Genomic DNA, 25,434 nt, shown 5'->3' on the forward strand with positions numbered 1-25,434 from the left:
GAGGTGTCACCCCATTGATCGATCTGCCTGTGAGGCTCCTGCCAGGATAATTGATTCAGTTTTTGTGGGAACAGAGCAGGCGGGAAAAGAGGCTCAGAATCAGCTTGGCTGCATTCTGCATCTGCTGCCAGCATGGCCTGGACCAATAGTCTTTGCTTCCGAAGCCCTCCTGCTAGCTGTGGGATGGTTGGCCTCGGGCAGGAAGGCCAGTGCCGGCCAGAGTCCCTGCCTGCCTGTCAGCTGTGATGTCAGTGCTGAAAAGGAGGACATGACTCTTGCCCCTTTCAGGGGCCTGCAGGCTTCAGAGGTGCCCTCCCACTCCCTGGGATGCCAGCCCCTCCCCATCAATTCCCACCAGGCTCACAGCCCCTTGGTGCCCAGCAGGAGGAGGGAGAGACAAGCTGCCCAGCAGGGCAAGATTCTGGCCCCAGCCACGGCCGCCTGAGACAGCCCACGAAGTGTTAGCTCATTTAATTTAATTAAAACTCAACAAGATGGAGGCAGCTGTAGCGCAGTTAATTAAAACAGCCATAATCAAGGCAGCAAACGGCCGGCAGTGTTTGCAGCCGCTGCCCAGCGCAGCACAGCGGCCGGCACAGTTCGGCTCCTCTGCGTTTTCTCATAGTTCCTCCAGGCAGGCTCCCCAAGCAGCCAGACGCTCCTCCCTGCAGGCCTGGGCCCCTCCACGAACCACATGGACTTGTCTGGCAGCAGCTCTGGGAAGGCTCGCTCACACGTTGGTTCATCTAGTATTTATATAGTGCTTGGGGTGCCCGGCCCTGGGCCACCCCTTCCTTGCCTATCACTCCACTGGATGCCACTCAGGCCCCATCCTCCTCGTCCTCTCGGCAGCAGCTAACATTCCTCCCTCCTTCCCGACCACACTCCCATTTTTCCCTAGCCTTCCAGGGCTCTGTCTCTTGCGACTTCCCTCTTCCTAGTGCCCCTTCCCTGCAGCAGCATCTTCCCTTCCACCCAGCCCTGCCCTTGCCCTATGGACACAGCCTTGCCCTGGACAAGCTCACCCCCTCCTAAAGCTCCAACTGCCATCTCCTCACCTGCAACTTTAGCTTCAGTCTTTCCAGCCCATACCTCTTACCTGAGCTCTAGATCCAAAATTAGACCTGCCTTCTGGTCACCCTGACCAGTGATCAGTGATGAGTGATGACCTTCTTTCCAGACAGCTGTACCCTCTTTCCGTAAGTGGCACCCTCCAGCCTGAGGAACATGGGTCTCAAGTTGGTTTGATTTGAGAGCTCTCGAATGTATCACCCTCATGGCTGTCACATTGGCCCCCTTCTCCCCTCCTGCTGCGTCAGTCCTATCCCAGGCACCAGACACTGCTTTCCCTGCCTCCAGGCCCTCCCAAGAATCCATCATCCTGCAGGTCAGGTTTGCTTCTCATACCTTGCTGTGCCTCAGTGGTCAAGTGACGCTCCCGAGCAAGGCTTGGAGGGCCCTTCTCGGTCTTCCCCTGCCTGTGTCTCATCGGGTCCTGGCTACACCACTTACCAGCTCCCTGGCATTGGTTAACTTTTTCGTGTGTCAGTTTTCTCGTGTTTGAAAAGGAGTTACAGTAAGCAGTGAGTGAGTCAGTGGCAGTCAAACCTTGAGTTGATGGCCTGGCCTCTCGTAAGGGCTTCATGGAGCTCTTTCTACTTTCTGTGCCCTCGACCCTCCTAACACTGAGCTGTGCTGACCCGTCCTTGGTCCTTGCCCACCTCCGGCCCTCTGCTCACCTTCCGGCTGCTCCACTTGAAAGCCTCCACCCTGCTCAGCCTCTGGCTGCTGCCTCACGCCTCACGTTGCTTTACATTGTCACCATCTGGCTCCAGTTCTGCTCAGCTAGGCCTTGCAGGGAGGGCCTGGGTCTGATCACACTTGGTGAGGTCAGCTGTAGGACAGGTCTTCTCTGAGCCCTTGTCAAGTGAATGATTTCATGAACTTGACCTTTGGCACTTGTCCCTGTAGGCTAATATCTGCTCTAATGTTCACTCCTCCTCCTGCTTTCCAGGTCCAAGGAAGACTTCCTTATTTGTTTTCCTGCCACCTGGAAGTTGTGACCTCAGGGTCGTGGGCCCAGGGTCCAGCTCCTGGGATGGAGCCAGATGGCACCTAAGGGGCCTCAACTGTCCCACCTCTGCAGTAATAACTGGGCTCTCTCCCCTCCCTGCCTGACCTGGCCTGGGACCGTTGGCCTCAGTTCTTGCTGGCCTTATCCCATTACCATTTAGAAGGGTGCTGAGGCTATTCCGTGCACATTTTTCAGGGACGGCCCTTCATGGAGTGGATTCAGGCCCCTGAGCACTCAGCTGTTTACAGGGACCTTCACGGTTTACGCATCACCGACAGTTTACAACAGAGCTTTCCCCCCTTTTGTTGCAGCTGATTCTCTTGCAGCCCTGTGAAGTAGGACAGGCTGTGATTACCATGCCCACTTCACAGCTGAGTTAAGGGTGTCACTTGGGGTCACACATCGAGACTCGGCCTAGGAGCTCCCCTGTGAGATCACCTCAGGACCTAGTATCACAATAGCAAACCTGGGGACCTGAGGAGCAGCTGGACCCTTCTGGGGCTTCAGAGCTGCACATTCCCAGCTTCTCCAGACCGCAGGCCCCCACTGACCAGTACCCAGAAGTCCTCCACCATCTGCGACCTGAGCCACAGCACATCTAACCAGAGCATGAGCCCCCCAGGCAGGAGCTGGACAGGAGGTAGCTGGCGGCATGCGCTGCCCAGATGTGAGCTCTGCTCAGCAGGCCTTTTCTTCTCTGTAGTGAGGTGACATGCTGCCAAAACCACCTCCTGGAGAACTGGAACTTGAGACCGGGGTAGGCCCAGGAGGAACAGGAACAAGCTTATAGAGTGGAAATGGAGCTGTGAGTAGGGGCTCAGACCCCCTGCTGGGTCCTGAGAGGAGCTCTTGGCCTGTAGGCTGTGCCGAGCCTGGACGGGGCTTGAGGAGATTCCCGCACTCCTGCTGTGGCCTGAACATATGAGCTGCCATCCTTCGTCGTAGAGGACAGCCTAACTCACTGAGTCCATGTGCTCATCCAGAGAGCAGTCTCCTCCCCGCCCCCAGCACCCCGAGGCGAAACCTGGGGGTCTTAAGAAGAAATGCAGCATCTGGCTTCAGGAGGAGGCCCGTGGGTGGGACGCAGAGGGCTTGCAGCCCCTCACCCTGCTGGCTGGCCCCAGCTCTGGCTGGAAGAGCCTGTCCCCACCCCACTCTGCTCTGCCATCTGCAGGGCCTGCCAGGAGGGCACACTGCCAGTGCATGCCCACAATTTCCCTTTGGCCCAGAGCTCCCTGGCACCTCTCGGACACGAGTACACCCCTAGGGATGCTGACTCCTGGGCCCCTTCAGTCCCCCACACCCATCTTGTGAAATGGAAAAGGCAGATTCTCTGTTTGGTGGGGAAACTACTGTTAGATTCTTTCAGAATGGGTTAGGTTCTGGAAGAGCTGAGACCAGGAGCGAGGGGTGCCAGCCCTGGACCATATCCACTGCCCCCACCCCCACCAAGCCCTGGCGTGGATGACAGGAAATCAGCAATGTCAACTTTTTGGTCTCAGGACCTCTACTTGTAAATATCAGAGAACCTCAAAGAGGGTTTGTTTGTGTGGGTTTTTTTTTTTTTTTTTTTGAGACGGAGTTTCGCTCTTGTTACCCAGGCTGGAGTGCAATGGCGCGATCTCGGCTCATCGCAACCTCTGCCTCCCAGGTTCAAGCAATTCTCCTGCCTCATCCTCCTGAGTAGCTGGGATTACAAGCATGAGTCACCACGCCTGGGTAATTTTGTATTTTTAGTAGAGACAGGGTTTCACCATGTTGGTCAGGCTGGTCTTGAACTCCCAACCTCAGGTGATCCGCCCGCCTCGGCCTCCCAAAGTGCTGGGATTACAGGGGTGAGCCACCGTGTCCAGCCGTTGTGCGGGTTATTTCTCTTGATGCATACCATATTAGATATTAAGACTGAGATTATTTTAAAATATTTATTAATCCATTTTAAAATAATAAAAACCTATTACATATTAGCATAAATAACATTTTTAAGGAAAAACAGTTATATTTTTTAAAACAAAAAAAATTTACCAAGAGGGACAACATTGGTTTACCCTTATTACAAATCTCTTTAATTTGGGGCTTATATAGAAGGCAGCTGGATTTCCTAGCTGCTACTGCATTAGGCCAATTGTGATAGCACATGTCATGTAGCCTCTGAAAAACTCTATGTTCATGAGAGAAAGTGTATAAAGCAGATAATTTCTTAGTATTATGAAAACAGTTTTGACCTTGTGGACCTCCTTATGGACCTCCTGAAAGGGTCTCTTGGAGAGAGAGAATCATTGTGCGGATTCTTCCCACATAACCCTCACTTCCAGGTCCCAGCCTTTGCCCTCTCCCCTGCCTCTGCATCTGCAGGACTGGCAGCCTCATCCTGTGGGCAGGCTATGAGTTAGACGGACCTCGTCAAGTCCTTCCGCTTCACTTAGAAGCTGGTGTGACCTTGGGCTTTGGGTAATTCCCTGAATGTCTCTCAGCCTCTGTTTTCTCATTTGAACTTAGAGATGAAGAATTCCTCTAGGTGCTGTTGTCAAGTCCCATGAAACGAATTGGTGTTGGTTTTTCTGCACACTTCCCAATCCCCAGACATGGGCAGGAAGTAGGCAGCAGGGCAGGGTAGACCCGGGCTGGACCTGGGCCCGTCTGTGGGCTCCTCACTCCTCTGGAGGAGGCAGTGGTTGCACAGGGGACTTGAGCCTCAGAGAAGGTACCTGTTGGGGATGAAACCCGCTCAGATCTCCTAATAGGCCTGGATATGGAGGGTGAGCGCCTGGCCCTCTGGGTTACCGACCCTCAGGGTTATGAGGTGCTAGACAGGCAAAGGGTAGGCCCTGATCTCTGCCTCTCGCCAGCCAGGCCGAAGTGGGGAAGTTTAGTAGTCCCCCAGTTTTTAGCAGGGTTGAGTGGGTTTTCTAGGGACTCTGCCTCTGGGCTGTGAGTTTGCTGAGTCCTGCTGCCCGTTCCTCTGGGCTGGGCTGCGTGTTGTGGGAGGCCCAGTGTGCTAGTAGCCCCTGGCAAGCCCTCCCTTTAGCCTGTGTCCTGTCTGCCTTAACACCAGGCTTTGTTTTGGTAAGTGCTTTATTTTGGAATCTTACCCACCGGTGGGATTTGGGTGGCCCCGTGGGGTGGGGTTGCTACCTCTTTTCTTCACCTTCCCCTTCCATTGGCCCCAGCCAGTGGGGTCTGCAGGAGTCCTGACTCACCTCCCTGATTCTCGTCACCCCCAGCCCCACTGAGCCCCCTCCTCCTCCCCAGAGCACAGCCAGTGACCTGGGACACAGCTTCACCGACACTCAGCCTGGCTCTGCCTGGTGCTTGCTCACCCATCGTCTGTGTCGGCCTAACTCAGGCCTCAATTTCTCTATGTATTTAAGGCCCTTTCTTGTGTTTTATTTTACCTGATTTGGCTTTGTGTGGCTTTCCTTCCTTTTGTACTAATGCTTCTCTCTGATCTTATTTGCATTCAAATTACCTCGCCAGGTGGTTCACCAATCAGAGGTAAGAATGCTGTCCGTGCCTCTCGCCACACCACGCCTTGCCACTGCCGTCACCTCCACTCCATCCCGTCCAGTCTGTCACCTCCCCATCCCCATCCCAACCTCTTCAGCCTCCTCATCTCCAGATCCGGCACCCCCAACACCACCGGCCACCACACACGTCCACTCTCAGTCATTCCCTCCTGTGGACTCATCCATTGCAAGTCTGAATTGTGAAGATACTCGCCGGGCCCCGCCTTGGACGGCAAGCCCTGCCGCCCAGGCCTTCCAGGCCATCCCCACAGAAGGGACCCCATCAGCTCCTACTGTGAAACTTAGCCTGTCCCCCGGCTTCCCTAGACAGAAAAGCTTCCCGGGAGGTTGAGGAGCATGACCAAGCCTTGCCTTTTCTCTTGACAGTCTCCTCTTTTGGGGGGACCTCAGTTATTACTTGACTTTCCCTTTAGTATCCTGGCTCTGTACTGTGGTAGAATGAGGATCATCCCTTCAGCCTGGCAAGGATTAGGAGGAACATTCACTTAAGACTTCCGTGTAGGTGCTGGGATGACAACAGGGAGGTAAACAGGCTCGTGCGTAACTCCATCACCTGACCTGGCAGCTCGGAGTCCCCGCTAGGCTGCCTCCACGCAGCAGGGCCCTGCAGCCTAAGAGTTAAAAGCACAGATTCTGGACTCAGGAAGATCTGGGTTCAAGTCTGACTTACCACCTATGTGATCTTCAGAAACTCAGTTCATCTCTCAGAAGTGTGTTTCCTCTTTAAATTGGGCCACGGCCACCTGCCACACAGGGTCATGAGAATTAGAGGAGAGGAGGATGTGTAGTGTCTGGCGCAGAGCAGACACCTGTAAAATGGTGGCTTGTCTATTCACATCATTTTCTCTCCAGTCCTCTCAGTGTCTGGGCACATCTAGACCTTCAGAGCTGAGGACCAGGATGGCCTCAGGGAAGAGCAGCTGCCTTCCTGGGTGCTCTCTTGCCCATCACCCGGAGGCCGGCTCTTGCTTCACCTGGCAGCCCCGCAATCCCCCTGCCCATCTACTCAGCCTGTGCTGACTCTTTGCTGTCCCTGCTCCTGGGTCCTGGTGTTGGTTCCAGATTTGGGGGTTTCTGTATGCAAATAGGCACCCGGTCTCTGTTAGGCCCCCTGACCACTCTTAGGCTCTTGTTGCAGAGGAACCTCCTGTTTTCTGGGTCAGAAATTCCACCCAGGAACCACTTTCTGCCCCAAGCCTGTGGCACCAGCCACCAGGTCTCCCCCACCCCACCCCACCCACACCCCCCGCCTCACTGAGGTGACCCTAGGGCAGCCTCGACCCCTCAGGGGCCTGAACCCCACCTGCTTGAATGAACATTTTCTGTACCGGTGTCCATCCATCCCATTAGCATGACCTGTTGGGTGCCCATCAGGGCTGCTCTTAAAGGAGATGGTATTTGGCGTGTGCACTGGGCCCTGGTGCTCCCTGGCACCTGGTGGGGAGGGCTGAGGCCAGCACCAAAGAGGCAGGCTGGTCCTGCGTCCTGCATTGGTGGCCTCCCCTCTTCCTTCACCTCCAGCTCCCAGCCCCCTGGGGGTTCCCAGTCCCTCCTGCTGCCCTGGTTTAGATGGTGGAAGAGGGACATCAGGTAGTGAGGTGGCTATAGGTCAGACCCAGGGTGGTACCCCTTTGGGCCCCAAACGTGAGAGCATGACTTGGAACTCTTCCTCTGGCTCCTGTCCAGTCCAGGCAGGGGGGGCCCGGCAGCTTCTGTCCGTGTCCTGTTGTGGGTGTGATTGTCCATCAGCCTGGGCCCTGGGAAGATGGGGGCTGTCAGGTCAGGCTGGCTGTTCTGTGCAGGAGGTGGTTTTGTCAGACTGTCCTGTGGGGGTTCTTAACTGTTGGACCGTCCTGTGTGGGTGTAATTGTCTGTTGGATTGTTCCAGGGAGGGGTGTGCTGCCTGTGCCCGGGGTGTTTCTGTCACAGACAGCTTGCCCAGTGTGCTTTCACAAGCAGTTTTTTCAAGTGTTTATTGGTGGGGCCAGGGGATGGCCAAGTCCAGTGGGTCCGCCCCCACCCTGCCGCTCTGCCTTGGCCTCCCCCACCAGGACCTGTCAGAACTGGCCTCAAGCCCAAGATTCCTCCACCCTTTCTGAGGAATCTTTTGCTACCCACCCCGATCCTGGCTCCTGTCTGTCCGTCTGCGGCCAGAGCAGCCCCTCAGGGCACTGGCCCGAATGGGAGCTCCAACCTCCATTAGCCTCTTGAATTATGCAGGAGCCGTGGTGGGTCGAAGCACTTTAGCAGGACAGGGCTGAGGAGAGGAGCCGGAATGGGTGGGGCTGGCGGGGAGGGGGTGGAGTAGGAGGGGAAGATGGTGCTGGGAGCAGAGGCTGCTGGGCACCAGGCCCCCAGGGCAAGCCCATTCCTTCCTGGTGGGCGGCAAATTCTCAAGCTCCAGCCTGATGAGGGCATGGCGTGCTTGTGAATCCCAGACCCGCCAGTCTGCAGGCTGCTCCCACACCTGGCTCTGACTGGCTTAGCGAGGCTGCGGGGCCAGGAACACTAACAGGGATGTTGATTGGGAAACAGGCTCCAGTACTGGCAAGAGTGTGGCAGAAACTGAATGGAGCTGGGGGTTGGGGTACGGTCCCTGGCAGAGCAAAGACGGGTCTTGCTGGACTGTGGGGAGCATGAGATTGTGCTCCAAAGCACAACCCTTGGTTCTAGCCAGGAGGCCACTGGGCTCTTCAGGGAGAGCTTCCTGGAAGCAGCAGGGGTGCCAGGGTGTGGCCTGGATGAGCTTCGACATCTGGTCAACATCAGCCACAGATGCTGTCGAGACCTCTCACCGTGTTCCAGGCCACACTCGACATGGGCCGTGCCTGACCTCTCGCTTCGTGTCCCCACAGGTGCCTTGCAGATAGAGAGCAGTGAGGAATCCGACCAAGGCAAGTACGAGTGTGTGGCGACCAACTCGGCAGGCACACGTTACTCAGCCCCTGCGAACCTGTATGTGCGAGGTAAGGACTCAGGCAGTGCCTGGCCCCTGTCACCACGGAGCTGTGCTGCACCTGCCAGGCTCTCTGCCCAGAGCCCTTGGTGCAGACACACAAGGGACTGCCATGGGCCCAGTCTCTTCTCCTTCCTGCTTCTTTCTGCAGCAGCGATAGCAGCAGCAGCAACAGCTCCCACTGGGCAAGCTCCTGGCATCTGCCACTACTTTGCCTTCCTTTCCTGCAGGCCCATGGGGAAGCAGCCACTCTTGGGAGCATTTGTATCTCTTGTAGGTCCTGCCACATGGGCCTGGAGCCTCATGGGAATTTGGAGCCATCCAAGCCGACTTCTTGGTGTATGTGCATGTGTGTGTGCACACACGGGCACACTTATCTGTGTGTAAATGCATGCATATCTGGCCTGGCTTTCCTTCAGTACATCCTTCTGCCGGCTGCAGCGTGGTGGGCTCCAGAACCACCATGGCTCTGGGCTTTGGGGTAGTCAGGCCTCAGGAATGGACCAGGCCAGGTGAGCCTATCCTCTGACCAGGTCTGCCTGGAGCCTTCCTGGAGGAACCCTTGTGCTCAGCTGTGAGCCCCTGTGGTTATGTTGCCTCGGGTGAGCACCTGGTGTGTTCCAGATGTTCCTTGCTGGGAGCGAGTGGACAGTGTGCTTTCCGGAAGTCCCAAGTTCCCAGCAGAGAGGAGCCTGGGGACTGCTTTGGGGTTTCCAATCTCTGCTGTGCTCACAGCCTAAGGGTGACTAAAGCTGGCCACGTTGCCCTTTCCTGAGAACACACTGGGTCTGGTATACAGGTGCCCAGGAGGGGCCCTGAGAGCCCCTTCTACCCTCACACTGTCCCCTCACCTAGCCCTCATGCACAGATGGATGTCATTAAAAGTTAAACTGTCAGCCGGGTGTGGTGGCGCATGCCTGTAATCCCAGCACTTTGGGAGGCCGAGGCGGGCGGATCACGAGGTCAGGAGAGCAAGACCATCCTGGCCAACGTGTTGAAACCCCGTCTCTACTAAAAATACAAAAATTAGCTGGGCGTGGTGGCGCGTGCCTGTAATCCCAGCTCCTCAGGGAGGCTGAGGCAGGAAAATCGCTTGAACCAGAAGCTGCAGTGAGCCGAGATCGCGCCACTGCACTCCAGCTTGGTGAAAGAGCAAGACTCCATCTCAAAAAAAAAAAAAAAAGTAAAACTGTCTCCACCCAGGGGATTTGTAAAGGAAAGTGGACGCGGCTCCTTGCAGTAATGATTCCATCACGCCAAGTGCTTAGCGCGGCTTCCTGAGGGGTGTCGTCTGACTCTCCATCTAGTGCACTTGGTGGGTGATGGTGGTGGCCTCTCCGACTCTTTGGGACCATGTGGTCAGACTTCCTTACTCAGAGCAGAGAGAATTAGGCTGTCAACCAAAATACACTTATCAAGGGGTTGCTGTCTGTCATGGGAGAGGGTGGTTCTGGAGAGGCCACAGGCTGCCAGCCCATTTGGTGACCGGTTGAGCTGCAGAGGAGCTATTTGTGCTGGGCAAATTGTGCTTCAGAGATTATTAAAGATGCCTCATGAGAGGTGGGGGCATGGGATGGGAGGTCCCCTAGCTTACTGTCAGGTGTCTTGCTCATCAAGGCTCAGGCCTCAGGTCAGCTTGTCTGTCTTCAGGAACAAGAGCCTGAAAACTTCCCAAATGGCCTAGAGGAGTGGAGTTGTAAGCCTTGGCCCCACCCTGCCCCAGGCAGAGTGTCTGGCAGGCATGGGGGCTGGCGAGTCCACTCCCAACAGAGGAGCAGCTGGAATGACCCTTCTCAAAGATCTGCCTCCTCCCACCCTGACTATCGCAAATGCTGTGCTCTCTAGAGCTCTGCTCCCAAGACTGTAGGGTCGAGAGAGTGACAGTTCCAGGCCTCAGCAAGAAAGCCTTTGTCTGCATGTGGCTGCACCAGGGAGAGGAGAGGCCCAGTAGAGCCACTGTAAACCCAAGCCAGCTGCAAGGGCATGGCCTATGGGCACATTTCCCAGGGCACAGCTACAGGAGGCAATGCTGAGGCAGGAGAAGGCCCAGAGGTGGATGGACCCCTGCATTGTCCTCTTGACTAGGCAGCATTCTCTGAAGTCACTGTTACTCTGGCCCCAGCCCTGGAGGCAGAGCAGTGGGTCTCTTCGGAGATCAACGGAGCTCAGCTGCTGTAGCTGGCAGCTCAGTCACTGCCCAGGGAGCTCTTACGTGCAGCCCCTTGGAGCATCCCTGTCTGTGGGGCTCCCTGTTTACACATGGTAGACTCAGGCAGGGCCCTGACTGGCTCCTGCCATGGCCCATCCCCTACCCCTACCAGCTCTTCTTGAATCTACCCTTCCGGCTCCATCCCCACATGCCTTTTGGTAGGAAATATGGGGGTTCCTTTAGTTCCAGCCCCACTTGCCAGGGACTCCAAAACAGCCAAACCTGACTTCTGTTGTCTCTCTCACACACACATACGACGTTCCTGTAGGCCCTGATGTCTCAGGACCGTTTCTAAGCTCTGTCCCCAGGACCTGCCTCATGTAGACCCTAACTGAATCTACACCACCCTGCTTTGCCAAGAGCAACCTGCCCCATAGGCCCAGGATAGGCCCTGCTGTCCTACTGACAGGACTTCCCCACACCTGAAAGGCCCTGCTCCCTGGGTCCCTTGCCTCTGGTGTCCCCACCGCTCGTCATCTAATGGTTGGCAAAACCCCTGCCTTCTGCCCTCGGCAGTAGTAGCGGCCCTTCGGCCCCAGCGCCTGGGGACAGCCTGTACTGGGCTGACCACCGGCTCTGCATCCTGAGCCCTGCTTGTGGGTGGATGGCCGTGGAGGAGTCCCCAGTGCCAGCCTGCTTGCTGGCCTGCACCCCATCCATCTCCCAGCAGACAGGCTTCGAGGTTCCCTCCCACAGCAGGCTCCTGAGCCTCAGACGGCTTGATGTGGACTCTAGCCCTGAGCTGCTCAGCCGCAGCACTGTTGACATTTTGGGCTGGATGATTCTTAGTTGTGAGGGGCCGTCCTGTGCATTGGAGGGTGTTTAGCAGCATCTCCCGCTCACTAGATGCCAGTAGCACCCCTCAGTCAAAACAAACGTTGCAACATGTCACCTGGGGGAAATTACTGATGGCCTCCCACTGCCGTTGTCTCCACCCATCTGACTCTCTTCTCCTGTGTCCACTGGCCGCAAGGCTTCGTCTCCTCATCAGACTTGGCTTCGGTGTCTACCTCACATCTCCCTTCTATGCCCCAAATTCTCAGGGCTCCCAGTGTCGCTCTCTGAGGCCACGCAACTGCTACATTTAATGGGACAGTACACATGAAGCACCCGGCACGTTGCCAGGCACACAGGAAGCACTTGCTAGTCAGTAGCCTCTGCGGCTAGCACTTGGCTACTAGTCAGTAGCCTCTCTGATAGCACTGTTGGGGGGATGTGTCATCCAGTTACATCTGACTTTGTTCACAGTTGCCCGCAGCTCCACCCACAGTCTAGCAGGCCCAGGCACGCTGGGTGGGCCAGAGCCTTTCTCCGTCACCACCTGACTCTCCCTGAGTGACTCATTCTCTCCTTCCATCTACAGCTCTCTGGGTGTACAGCTGCTGGGGCCAGGGTGGAGCCCTGCCCTCCTCAGAGCCTGGCCTCCCTGTGCCAGGACTACCAGCCTTCCCCCTTCTCTCCAGGGACCTGGCTTCGGGGCCACAGCTGTCTAAAACAGGGACAGTGCCTTTCTCCCCACAGGTGCCCAGACATGCTCCTCACACTGGTGGTGTGTGTGGGGGTGGCTTCTAGTGGCTCGTGTACCTTGGCAGGTTTGTGGGCTGGGTGGGCCTTGACCCCAGAGCCCAGTCCACAGAGTCTGTCTGAGCTGTGGGGTGCGTGTGAGGCATGGGGGCCTGCCTGTGCCCCATTTCCACCTGCCCCGGCCCCACCCTCGGCCTCCCCGCGCCTGCTGGCGGGCCTCAGCCCTGTCCACCATGTCCTCCATGAGTCCTGAGTCTTTTGTGAGCGATGTGGTTCGTGTGCACCTGTGTGCATGTGTGTGTGTGAGGGGGCACAGGAGTCTCGTCTCGTCTCCGTGCTGTGTGGGCAGATGAAGGTTGGCCTGTTTTTACTCTCTCTGTGTTTCTCCTTGTCTTTTTTTTATTCCCTCCTCATCTTCATCGCACTCTGCCATCAACCCAAACTCTCATCTCTCAGATCAGCGAGAAGGTTGGTCCTTTTCACTTCTTATCCATCTACAGTTCGCCCGTCGATGGGACGCGCCTGTCAGTAGGGCCCAGCAGGCTCGGTCAGCTCCCTCAGGCTCACTGCACCGTGCCTGCCTGCCAGTCTCTGTTGTTTGGGCCGGCGGGCAGGCAGGACCAGGGATGGGTGGGCAGATCCCTGACCTGCATGTTCCTGCTGCTTGGGTCCCTCGTGCACCACGTGTCTGCATGTCCCCTTAGCCTGGTTCCCCTGCAAGGGTGGTGGGGTGGGCATGCTGCATGGCATGAAACTGCACCCCACCTTTGCACCCAGGCCGGGCCAGCTGTCTGATTCAGGCGGTGCTCAGGAATGGTTGTGGGGAGCTGTGGTCAGAGAGAGGTGTAAGAGCTGTAGCGCTTTATGTGCACCTGTGGGACCTTTCACCACCCTCCTCGCCTAGAGACCCAGGCTCAGCCAAAACCACTGGAACATTAAGGCAAGAGGCTAGAGTAGGCTGTCCTCCCAATGTCCTGCAGCACAGGGCAAAAGTCCTGCAGTGTGTACCCTGTCCTTGAGGCCCTCAGGTCCCCCACCAGGGCTTAATGGGGCAGTCAGCCCTGGTCTGCCTCAGGGAGCTTGGTGTCCATGGCGCAGGGTGAGTAGCGTCATCTTGGCACCTTGAGGAAGTCTCCCATGAGGTTGTCTTTTCCTTCTCCAGCCACATCCAAATTAAGACCCTCCTACCTGCCCCAGGCCCCTCTGCCCAAGCTTCCCAGCTAGCTCCCGTGTCTGCCTGAGGGTGGAATTTAGCCCACCAGCCAGCTAACTGACATTCCTTAGCTTGATGCTTTGCATTCAGACTCAAGTTGCTTCTACCTGGAGTGACTGAACGGTCAACTGCAACTTAGCAGGATCCATATGGGAGCCTGGAAGTGGCCCCTGACTCAGCCACAGGTTAGGAAGGGTTTCCTGGAGACTGTCCTTGAGCCCATTCCAGAGCAGGCCTGTTTGGGGCTTTGTTTTCCGCCCCACCCTTGGAGCCAGACCCCCACCCCTCATGCTGGGGTTGGCAGCAGGGGCTAGTGGTCATTCATGTATCACATGGTCTGTGTGGTCAGAGGAGACTCACCTGTCCATTGGGTTTTGGGGGTTCAGGGTAGCAGTATAGGACAGGCTGAGCCTCAGGGAGCAAACCCAGGCCATCCTGGTTCCCTCTGCCACATCCTCTATGGCTTGAGTTTCCTCTGTGAGGGTGAGGGAGCCAGTCGAGAGGAGGGCTATAGCCTCGGCTCAGATATCAGCCCTGAGCATCCATCCATATGCACTCCTGAGCACTGGGGCATTTCTGTTACACCATTTTGCTGACCGAGCATATCTGCCAGGGCCTCCAGAAAAGTCATCAGCAGAGACAGTCCAGCCCACAGTGGCTCCTTCCATGCCCCTTCCTCTACGCTCCTGGTCCCTCGTCCCCTCCCTTCCCCCACCCCACCCCTGCCCCACCCTATGGTCCCACCAAAAATAAGCACATGCACAAATATTTAGCGGGAAGGCAGAAATGAGTTTCTAAATATTCCAGGGGGGTTTGCCGGGCTGGTAATTTGTTTGGTGCTGATAATTGCATCTTACATTTTTCCAGCTTTACTTAAAACGGTGTGCCGGGTATGCCGGCATTTAATTACTGCTCTGCGGCAGCCACAAGGTTATTTATTAAAGAGTTATTTTATCTTGATACAGTGGATCCTGCCCCTCATCCCCTCCTTAATGTTGTGTTATTTTCATCAGAGAAATTTCTCTGAGTGAATGCAGATTGCGGGGCTGCCTCCCCCTGCGATTAGGCTGTCACTCTACTGAATGCTGATGCCTCTCGGTGCCGCACCACCCTATTATAGGGGGTTGTCAGTGCAAATAATTAGACTTAAAAGTTACAGCTGAAATATAATCCAGAAATGGCAGGGCCCTGTTTTGGAAATTGTCTGTAAAATGTCAGCACTAAGGATGCACGGGGAACGGTAATAGACCGGCATTGTTGGAGCCCAAGATTAGACCTTAAGTGCATTTTTCCCAGCTCCAGTTTTTCCTTCCCTGCTGTTGCTTCTGTCAATAGACTGTCCAGGGTGAGGCCTGCTCCTTTTTGGAGGCCCTGCGCCTGCAGCAGTGGGAGGAGGATGGTTGGGGCTGCTGCAGTGAGATGCCAGCCACTCCAGCCTGTTGGCGTGGGGGTGGCTGTCTGGGCAGGTCGAGGATGCGGGTCCCTGTTGGCACTTGGAATACAAGGAGGTTGTCCCTTGCCTGTTTCCCCCACCCTTCCTCTGTAGACGTATCCTGACCTCCCTCACATGGAAAATGTCTCAGTCTCAGTAAAGTATCTGCGTGGCTGAAGCCCAGTGTTCTTGTGAGAGTGAAGGTGGTGTGCCCAGGAGCCTCTGGACCTGAGGCCCTTGCTTCGTGTTGCAGGTGACCCTAAAGGCCGCTGTTGACCTCTCACACTTATCCCTAGCCCCTAGAGTTCTCCCTGTCACCTGCATCTAGGAGGGAAAAAATAAACACAACTATTCTGTGAAGCACCTCAATTTCCTGACAGCCGCAGGAGTTGGAGGCTTTAGAAGGAGTGGCTCGGCCGGGCGCAGTGGCTCACGCCTGTAATCCCAGCACTTTGGGAGGCTGAGGCGGGTGGATCACGAGGTCAGGAGATGGAGACCATCCTGGTTAACACAGTAAAACCCCGTCTCTACTAAAAATACAAAAAATTAGCTGGGTGTGGTGGCGGGCGCCTGTAGTCCCAGCTGCTCGGGAGGCTGAGGCAGGAGAATGGCGTGAACCCGGGAGGCGGAGCTTGCAGTGAGCCGAGATCGCGCCACTGCACTCCAGCCTGGGCAAAAGAGCAAGACTCTGTCTCAAAAAAAAAAAAAAAAAAAAAAAAAAAAAAAAAAAAAAAAAAAAAAAAAGGCGTGGCTCAGGGCATTGGCCTGACCTCCAGGGCTGATCCATGAAGTCTGCCTTTTGGCCTGAAGACCCTGTCCTCCAGGGACAATTTGGGGGTAAAGTCCAGTCAAGTTTCTAGGTTGGTGCCCAAGGTTTATTGGCCAAGGACCTACTTCCTTCTGCTGGGGCTCTTTGTCCTGGTATCCAGCGACCTGATTAGGCCCCATGATTCCACCACTGACTGGGGTCAAGCCTGCAGTCATGACCTCTCCCTGGCACAGGCTGTCTAAACCCATCCTTATGCCCGCTGGAGCAGCATCCCCTCCTGCCAGCCTCTGCTAATTCTGATGCTTCTCCCCAGAGCGTTCTGGGTTTTTTTTCAGGCCTGTCAGCCAGGGCTCGAAAGGGTGACAATTTTTCATCACACAGACCTGCTCCTACTACGTATATAAACTTGGTCATGTGGCTTGGTTTTAAATCAGTTCCCTTGACTGTAATTGGCAGGTGATAGCATCTACAGCATGGAAACCTGCACCTAGTAGGTGCTTAAGCATAGCTTCCCTTCCTATGAAGAGGAGGAGACGGGGCACCCACTGGCCGAGAGGACAGGAGAGATTTGGTTCATTAAGGCTGCTCCTCTGTGCTGCCCCCACCCCGCTTCTGTGGCAGGCCTGGACCTGATCTGCAAACAGACCTGCCTGCCTGTGCCCATCCCTGAGGCCCATCTCCAGAGCAGAGGGAGGGCATGCACCGCCAGGCTGGGTGGTGGTCCTGGCTGAGCCTCCTGCTCTCACCTTGGACCATCTGGGGAGCGTGCTCAGAGAGTCCTTTGTTGCCATGAGACACTTGCCAGCCATGCCCCGGGATCTACCTGTTCTGCCACAAGAACTGTGTCTGTGACATGCTGTCATCATTGGTAGAGACTCCTGGCACTAGAACAGATGACAGAAACCCACTTATACCAGCGTAAGCAAAACAAGGAACTCTTGTGTTACAAATCTGAAAAGTGTAGTAGATTTGGTGCTGGGCGGGGCTAGATCCAGGTACTTAAACAGGTTGGCCAGGCATTTGTCTGTCTGTTTCTGAGCTCTCCTCTCCTCTGTCGACATCTTTGTTCTCAAGCAGCTTTTCCTGTGTGTTGGGAGAAGCCATCCCCAGCTGCTCTAAGCTTAGCTACCTCAGTAGAGAGAGAAGGTCGCTTTTCTCATAGTTTCTGTGGAAGTCCAAAGGCTGTTTCTCCATAGTCAGATCTGGGTCACACGCCCCATGTACGAAGAATGCGGGTAGAAGTGGTTTCCTTAAAGACAATGGGAATGCTCATTGATTTGAGGAGAAGGCAGAACCCTGAATGTCTACAAGACACTCTCGTGCCCTAGGTGAACCTGGGGACACAGATCCAGCCCACCAGCACCTGTCAGGCCTGGTCTCTGGGGCTGGGGTTTGGGTTCTGTCTGGAGCACAGAAGTAAGGCAGGCTGTGGAAGGAGTTGAAGCAAGTGCTGAGTTAGGTAGGGTCTCGTAGGCTGGGCAGAGGAGTCACTGGGAGCCATGCAGGACCTTGTTAAACAGGGAGTGGCATCAGATTTGTGCCAGCTGTTTGTGGAGGGCCCGTGAGCAGGAATTGGGGCAGGGGACAACAAGGCAGGAGGACCAACGCAGAACCCATTGCAGCAACTCAGGGAAGGATGATGGTGGCTTGGACTTTGGTGGTGGTAGTTGCCTGTGTGTGTGGAGAGAAATACATGGATTTGGAAGGTATGTTAGGCCGCACTGTTGACAGGACCTGGTGACTTGCTGAATGTCTGATCTCTGGGCCTCAGTTTTGACCCCGTATAGTGAGGTCAGACGTTGGACCGGGTGGTCTCTGAAGTGCTTCTAGCTCTGGTTCTGTGATTTGGGGCTGTGTGAGCAGCATATTCTGGTGCTTATAGTGGAGATGCTCCTGAAGTGGTGCTGTGGGGTCTTTGCATGCCTGGGCCCTGCAGCGAGGGTCCTCAGAGACCAGTGCTCTCAGCAGTGCTCTTGGGTACTGACTAGCCTGCTGCCTGCTGCCTTTGGCCCTGCGTGTGAGAGTGCCCGTGTAGGACACACCCTGGCCTCTGCTCACCAGCTGCATGGCCCATCTGCATGCCAGACATGCCTGCCCACGGCTGGGTTTCGTCACCTTCCTTCCCTCTGCATGCTCCTGTGTCTGTGCCAAGCTTACAACTTCGGGGGGTGGTGGTTCTAGGCTGTACCCTGGACTGAGAAACTCAGAACAGCTTCTGGTGAGGGGAGTCCAAGGCTGGAGGTCGTGGCCAGGCACAGCCACCTCTCCTCTTGAGACCCTTGTTTGTTGGCGCAGGAAGCCGTCTGTTCGGCGCCCTCATCATGTTACTGCCATCGTCATGCCCATCCTGCCCGCAGACCACGTTCCTGGCCTGCCCTGACCTCTGCCCCTCCCCAGTCCTCCTGAGGGCAGCCCTTTTGCTTAGGTTCCCAGGTTGTGCCCTGAGCATGGCTGAGACCCTGGCAGGTGGCCCTGCCACTTGCCTTATTTCTTTCCCTCAGGCCATGGCCTGGAGGTGGAGGCAGTGACTCCACAGCAGGTGGCTGTGTCCCTCTGGACTGGCCTTCTGCTCTGCCCAGCCATGCTCTGAGGACCCTCCACCCTAGGGCCTGCTTTCTCTCCCTGGTGTGCCAGCCAGGAGCAGGCAGAGATAGGCCCTGGAGGACACCCTGGGTTGTGGTCCTGACCAGGCCTGGACCTTGTACTGAGTCCCTGTGTGACCCTGGGCAGACAGGACCTTCCTGACAGGCCTCAGTTTCCTAGGCTATAAAATGGGAGCTTGGTTGCAAGATCTCTCATTGAGTAAGACATTGTGTTCCAGACAGTCCCTGAGTGTGGAGGCCGCTTCTAGGCTGGAAGTGGGTGGGGTGGGAGTGGATGGTGAGCTGGGGTCCGGCGGTGCCACCCCTCCTGTCTCTGAGCATGGGTTTGGCTCTGACCAGAGGGGCTTCCTGGATGAGGGGCCCCTGCCTTTCCATGCAGTCGTGTGTCCTGCCCGGCCTGTGAGTGCCTCTCTCCCTCCTCCTGCAGTGCGCCGCGTGGCTCCTCGTTTCTCCATCCCTCCCAGCAGCCAGGAGGTGATGCCAGGCGGCAGCGTGAACCTGACATGCGTGGCAGTGGGTGCACCCATGCCCTACGTGAAGTGGATGATGGGGGCCGAGGAGCTCACCAAGGAGGATGAGATGCCAGTCGGCCGCAACGTCCTGGAGCTCAGCAATGTCGTGCGCTCCGCCAACTACACCTGTGTGGCCATCTCCTCGCTGGGCATGATCGAGGCCACAGCCCAGGTCACAGTGAAAGGTGAGTGTGGCAGGTGCTGTGACCAGTGCCCTCCCTGTCATCCGGGAGGTCCTGGTGGTGGGCGAATGTGAGCTGGCTGCCATGGGCACGGGCATGGCTGGGGGATTCTTACCCTTTCCTGGCTGTCCCTGCCCTGGGGTCCTCCAGCCCTTAGAGGGAGGGAGGGAGGGATTTCCGTTATTAGCCGGCTTAATGATGATAGTTAAGGCATATTGAGTTTCTCGGTGGCAGACATCATGCTAGCAAGCACAGTTGATTTTGTTTTTTTCTGTTTTACCCTGGGAGATAGGTGCTCTTATTATTTCCATTTTTGAAATGAGGGAACCAAGGCACAGAGAGGGTGTATCACTTGCCTAGGGTCATACAAAAATAAATGACAGAGCAGGGACTTAAACCCAGTGTGGTCTGAATCCATAGCTCACCCTCCTAACCACTACATAGTACCAGACCTTCAGGTTTAATAGCCTTCCAGCAAGAAGGGTGTGGTAAAATAGTAGGGGCAAGTGTGTTCTCTCTGCCCTGATACCTGGGGACAGGCACACATATATTACACATATGTCACATATATATAACAGATTCTGGCCAGGCACGGTGGCTCATTCCTGTAATCCTAGCGCTTTGGGAGGCCAAGTTGGAAGGATTGCTTGAGCTCAGGAGTTTGAGATCAGCCCAGTTAACATAGTGAGACCCCCATCTCTACAAAAAAAAAAAAAAAAAAAAAAAAAAAAAAGGGGGCTGGTGGCACACACCTGTGGCCCAGCTACTTGGGAGGCTGAGACAGGAGGATCACTTGAGCCCAGGAGGGTGAGGCTACCGTGATGCAGTGAGCCGTGATCACGCCACTGCACTCCAGCCTGAGTGACAGAGCAAGACCCTATGAAAAAAAAAAACAAACAGATTCCTTCCTGGTCTCCCTGCTTCAATTCTCAGCAGCCTCTGATCCATTGTCTGTTTTGCAGCTTGAGTGATCTTTAAAAAATGTAATTCAGGATCAAGTCACTCCCTTTTAGGAAAGGGAGAAACACCTTCCAGTGGCTTCCCGTTGTTTTAGGATACAGATAAGGATCCTCACTGTGGTCTCCCAGGGCCACTGGCTTCCCACCCTGTCACGCGCCAGCTGCCCAGACACACGCTGCTTTCCGTTTGCCGTGCCCCTTGCCCGGCCCCTTCTGTCACTGGCTCCATGTACCCCTCCAGGCCTCAGCTTGGTGATGCTTTCCTTCCCTCATCACCCTGATTCCTGCCGTCCTTGCACATGGCAGAATCATGAGTACGATCGACTCGTTTATTGATTCTCTCTTGTACTGAGGTGTAAACTCCATGAGAGCAGGGATGTGACCGTGTGGCATTGTAGCCTCAGCACAATGTCTGGCATTGAGTGGGTGTTTGTTAATTATCTGTTGAATGATTGTGGACTCAGGACCTTTCCACTTCAATTTGAGCCAAGCCACAGGGTCTGTAGGGCCAGCAGCCCCATCACTCTTTCTAAAATTCCGGGCCAGTCCCTAAGGAAATCTCCCCCCTTCCCCTGCCTATTACACATACTGTCCACCAGGTGGGCTCAGGTGACCTGCAGAGGCAGATAGCTGCTACCCAGTCTGGGTGCCTTTCATCTACATGGGACTGCAAGGGTCACGTCACCTCCAGGTCTGTTTGTTAGATGAGTCGTGTGTGCTGATGGGAGGGTCCAGTGAATCCCACAGTTGATATGTGTACATACTAAATGACCCAAGGCCTGGCGGGGCACTGACGGGCCCGGCCACCGTCCCCCACTTGTGCCTTCAGAGGTCACCATAAGCTTTTCCAGCCATTTTTCAAGGTAGGCTGTGGATATCAGCCACACTCCGGTGGCCCCACCAGGTATCCTGGATAATCCCCAAGTCTAGGGTTAGTTCCTAAGGACCTTGACCTCGGGCAGCTTTGAGCCTTCCACTTTGTCTCCAGCTCTTCCAAAGCCTCCGATTGATCTTGTGGTGACAGAGACAACTGCCACCAGTGTCACCCTCACCTGGGACTCTGGGAACTCGGAGCCTGTAACCTACTATGGCATCCAGTACCGCGCAGCGGGCACGGAGGGCCCCTTTCAGGAGGTGGATGGTGTGGCCACCACCCGCTACAGCATTGGCGGCCTCAGCCCTTTCTCGGAATATGCCTTCCGCGTGCTGGCGGTGAACAGCATCGGGCGAGGGCCGCCCAGCGAGGCAGTGCGGGCACGCACGGGAGAACAGGCGCCCTCCAGCCCACCGCGCCGCGTGCAGGCACGCATGCTGAGTGCCAGCACCATGCTGGTGCAGTGGGAGCCTCCTGAGGAGCCCAACGGCCTGGTGCGGGGATACCGTGTCTACTATACTCCGGACTCCCACCGTCCCCCAAACGCCTGGCACAAGCACAACACCGACGCGGGGCTCCTCACGACCGTGGGCAGCCTGCTGCCTGGCATCACCTACAGTCTGCGCGTGCTTGCCTTCACTGCTGTGGGCGATGGCCCTCCCAGCCCCACCATCCAGGTCAAGACGCAGCAGGGAGGTAGGTGGGGGCATGCCGGCCGGGCAGCCGACGGCAGAGAAGGGGAGGCTGAGGTTGTGGCGGCGCCTCCCCCCTCCCTCGGCTGTGAGGTTGGGGGCTCTTGGGAGGATCAAGGTGCCGTATTCCATAGATGTGTGGTCAGTTGGGATGTAGGATAAGGGTGTGAGGTTAGGACCTGACTTCCTCGGCCCCCTCCTCCCTGGGCACCCGTGACCTCACGCAGACGAGGCTGACCTGCCTGGTGTGGGGTGTTGCAGTGCCTGCCCAGCCCACGGACTTCCAGGCCGAGGTGGAGTCGGACACCAGGATCCAGCTCTCGTGGCTGCTGCCCCCTCAGGAGCGGATCATCATGTATGAACTGGTGTACTGGGCGGCAGAGGACGAAGACCAACAGGTGTGCAGCGGGCAGAGAAGTGCTGAGGGGGTCTCCTGGTCCCTGAGGGTCTGTGATGGGCTTAACCCAGGAGGGTGTTTTCTGGATTCTGTGGCTTATGTGGGCACAGCCTCCAAAGTTTCTGCTGGAGGCTTGGTGGTGCATGCGTGTCATGTGGCCCGCACAGCCTGTATGAATCTGGAGTCATTGTCACCCTGTGCTAGGGGCAAAGTCCCCAGGGTCTGCTTTGGGTTTCCTAGGCTCTGTGGCCCATGTGGTCTGTGAGGTACCTGTGTCATGGGCTAAGCCCTGAGTTCCTTTTGTGGTCCGTGTGGCCTTATGGTGTGGAGCCAGTCGTGGAGCCATGGTGGGTCCAGAGGTGTCACATTGCAGCCCATGTTGGGGAGCAACCTCTGAGTGACCTTTGAGCTCAGAGCCGTCAGTGAGTGCTCCCTGCTCTTCCCAGCACAAGGTGACCTTCGACCCAACCTCCTCCTATACACTAGAGGACCTGAAGCCTGACACACTCTACCGCTTCCAGCTGGCTGCACGCTCAGATATGGGGGTGGGCGTCTTCACCCCCACCATTGAGGCCCGCACAGCACAGTCCAGTAAGTGTCTCCCAAGTCCACTGCCTGTTACACCTGGGCTGGGACACACACACACACGCACACATCCTTCCCCCTCGACCAGGCGGGTGGGGTGGTTAGGTCTGCTGGCCAAACTGACCTCTGGCCTGGGCTCTGAGTTTGGGCCTCGGGAGAGGGCCAGGTAAGTGCCTCCCAGTCTGTCCAGTCCAGGCGGCTGCTGCCCTCCCTGCTCCCTGTCCAGCCTCCTGCCCCTCTTCCCGTCCATGCCCCACACACTGCCCAGGTAAGTTCTGTGTCTGTGCCTCATCTCCGTCCCCACTCTGTGCTGGTCACACTAGCTTAGCTGATGGGCCATCCTCGGTGGGTCTGCCATGTCCCAGACCTGCTTTGGCGGCTGTTTCTCCTCCCTATGGCCCCGCATCTCGTCTCCCCATCACCCACGTTCCCTTCCTCATACTCCCGATGAAAGTTACCTGGGAGCCATGTGATCACCCTGAGCTGACTGCACTCGGGGACAGGTCTGAGAATGCGGCCATGTGACCCAGCCTGCCCATGTGTGCCTTGAATTGTGACCACGTGGCCATGCAGGGGACTGTCTGCAAGGCTGTCTGTGTGATGACTCTGGTATTGTGTGTGAGAGACTCCGATGCTGCAGCTGTGGGAGTGGTACTGCCCGTGAGTGAGAGTGTGTGACCATACCTGACCAGCTGGCTGTGCAGCACCTGTGTATGTGCATCAGTGGATCTTGGGCATGACCCTTGTCTTTGTGGGTGACTCTGTGGCCTGATCCTGTGACTGTGTTTGTCGGCCTCGGTAGCCCCCCAAACAGTAGACTGTGAGTGTGTGTGACTCTGTGGTTGCTGCTGGGTGTCCTGTATGTGGTCACACAACCACAGTCAGCTGCTGTGTGAGACTCTGTGTGGTAGGGTGTCATGGATGTGACTGGCTGGGTAGCATTGTGGGATTGAGATGGTGACCACATCTGATGTGGCCATGTGACGACCATAAACATGGCGGTGTCTGAAGTGGTCCTTATGAAGTGGGACCATGTGAATGTACCACTGATGTCAAGAGGCTGTGTGTGACCTTGTGTTCATGGATTCATTCCAGAAGCACCTGCTGTGCTCTAGCTGGGGGCCAGGCCCCATGCACAGTACAGGGCTGGCAGCATGACCAGACACATGGCGTCTGCCCGTGGGGATCCCGCATTCCAGCAGGGCAGACAGACATTGCACCTGTAATTACCCAGATGAGCTTTTTTATTTTATTTATTTTTCGAGACGGAGTTTTGCCCTTGTCACCCAGGCTGCAGTACAATGGCACTATCTCAGCTCACTGCAACCTCTGCCTGTTGGGGTCAAGTGATTCTCCTGCCTCAGCCTCCCGAGTATGTGGGATTGCAGGCAACCACCATCACGCCTGGCTAATTTTTGTATTTTTAGTAAAGACAAAGTTTCACCATGTTGGCCAGGCTGGTCTCTAACTCCTGACCTCAGGTGATCCACCCACTTTGGCCTCCCCAAAGTGCTGGGATTACAAGCGTGAGCCACCGTGCCTGGCCTCCAAATGAGCTTTTAATGACATTTGTGTAAAGTAGGATGGAAGAGCCGGGCATGGTGGCTCATGCCTGTAATCCCGGCACTTTGGGAGGCCAAGGCAGACGGATCATCTGAGGTCGGGAGTTCAAGACCAGCCCGACCAACATAGAAACCCCATCTCTACTAAAAAATACAAAACTAGCCGGGCATGGTGCTACATGCCTGTAATCCCAGCTACTCGGGAGGCTGAGGCAGGAGAATTGCTTGAACCTGGGAGGCGGAAGTTGCAGTGAGCCGAGATTGCACCATTGTACTCCAACCTGGGCAGCAAGAGTGAAACTCCATCTCAAAAAAAAAAGGTAAGATGGAAGAGACAGGGTGGAGAGATGATGAGACCTCCTTTGATCCGAGGGGTCAAAGAGGGTTGCCTTGGGGAGGTGACAGTTCCCCAAGGCCTGAAGGAAGGGTGGGAGCCAACTGGTAAATGAACAGGAGCAGGGAGCACACAGGCCTCGGGGAGAGTCTGCAGGCCTGAAGGCCCTCCAGCTGCAAGGCACGTGGTTATGGTCACAGGGTAAGCAGCAGGCCAGTGTGGCTGCAGTAGCTGCCGGAGCTGTGGCAGTCAGGGCTTTGGGGACACAAGGTAGGCAGGAGGGCTGACTCTGGCTGCTCTGTGAGAATGGACAGGGCAACCTGTGAGGAAGCACAGACTGGTTAGGAGGCTTTGTAGCAGTCCAGGGAAAAGATGAAGATGGTGGCCCAGGTGAGGTGATGGTGGTGGATCTGAGAACTGTCAGGGATGCTGACTGGTCAGACTTGGTAATGGGTTATGAATAGGGGCCCAGGGGGAGGGAAGTGGAGGTGAATCTTGTTTCTGGTGTGTTAACCTGGGAGGACAGTGGTGCTGGCGTAGGATGGGAAACGGGGCAGAGGCAGGTGTGAAAACTGCAGCTGGTCTCAGACACCCAAGTTCAAGATGCCATGTGCCATCCACATGGCAGTGCTCGGCAGGCTGTGGGAATCCAGGGCTGGGCTGGAGCTGAAGGACCCTGAGAAGAAAGACTGCAGATGAGAGGAAATCAGGGGAGGGGAGCGACTTGGAGGTTGGAAGGAGAAAAAGTTTCAAGAAGTAGATGAGATGCTGCTGAGCAATCAGGAGTACTGGTTGGACCGAGCACCATGGAGGAGTGGCCCTGGAGATGAAGGTTGGTGCATGGTAGGACCAAAGCTGGTGGATGTTTCATGAGGCCTGTGTGGGTGCTGAGGATATGGCAGCAGCAAGCCTAGACGTTGCCAGAAAGTGTAGCTCTGAACAAGAGGACCACTATGGCTAGAGAGGGCTGTGGAGCTGAGGGGGGGATTTTTATTTTGTTTTGTTTTGTTTTTGTTTTTTTGAGACAAAGTGT

At 56.0% G+C, this 25,434-nt stretch overlaps 1 protein-coding gene across 16 annotated transcripts in view; it reads left to right on the forward strand.

Moving 5' to 3' along the window:
• The window catches only part of PTPRF (protein tyrosine phosphatase receptor type F), a 97,588-nt gene that overhangs the window by 40,807 nt on the left and 31,347 nt on the right, over positions 1-25,434 (forward strand). For 9 of the 16 annotated variants that reach the window (XM_058442371.1, XM_058442370.1, XM_058442374.1 and 6 more), the window contains exons 7-12: positions 5,549-5,566; positions 8,454-8,564; positions 18,732-19,001; positions 20,946-21,527; positions 21,785-21,921; positions 22,367-22,511. In XM_058442371.1, the coding sequence (XP_058298354.1) occupies positions 5,549-5,566; positions 8,454-8,564; positions 18,732-19,001; positions 20,946-21,527; positions 21,785-21,921; positions 22,367-22,511 (1,263 nt within the window). The remainder of the gene's footprint in view (positions 1-5,548; positions 5,567-8,453; positions 8,565-18,731; positions 19,002-20,945; positions 21,528-21,784; positions 21,922-22,366; positions 22,512-25,434) is intronic. The other 7 variants (XM_058442372.1, XM_032160492.2, XM_032160493.2 and 4 more) reach the window with 1 other exon arrangement.

Source organism: Hylobates moloch, unplaced genomic scaffold, assembly GCF_009828535.3.
Source record: "Hylobates moloch isolate HMO894 unplaced genomic scaffold, HMol_V3 SCAFFOLD_8, whole genome shotgun sequence".
In the NCBI taxonomy this organism is placed as follows: domain Eukaryota; kingdom Metazoa; phylum Chordata; class Mammalia; order Primates; family Hylobatidae; genus Hylobates; species Hylobates moloch.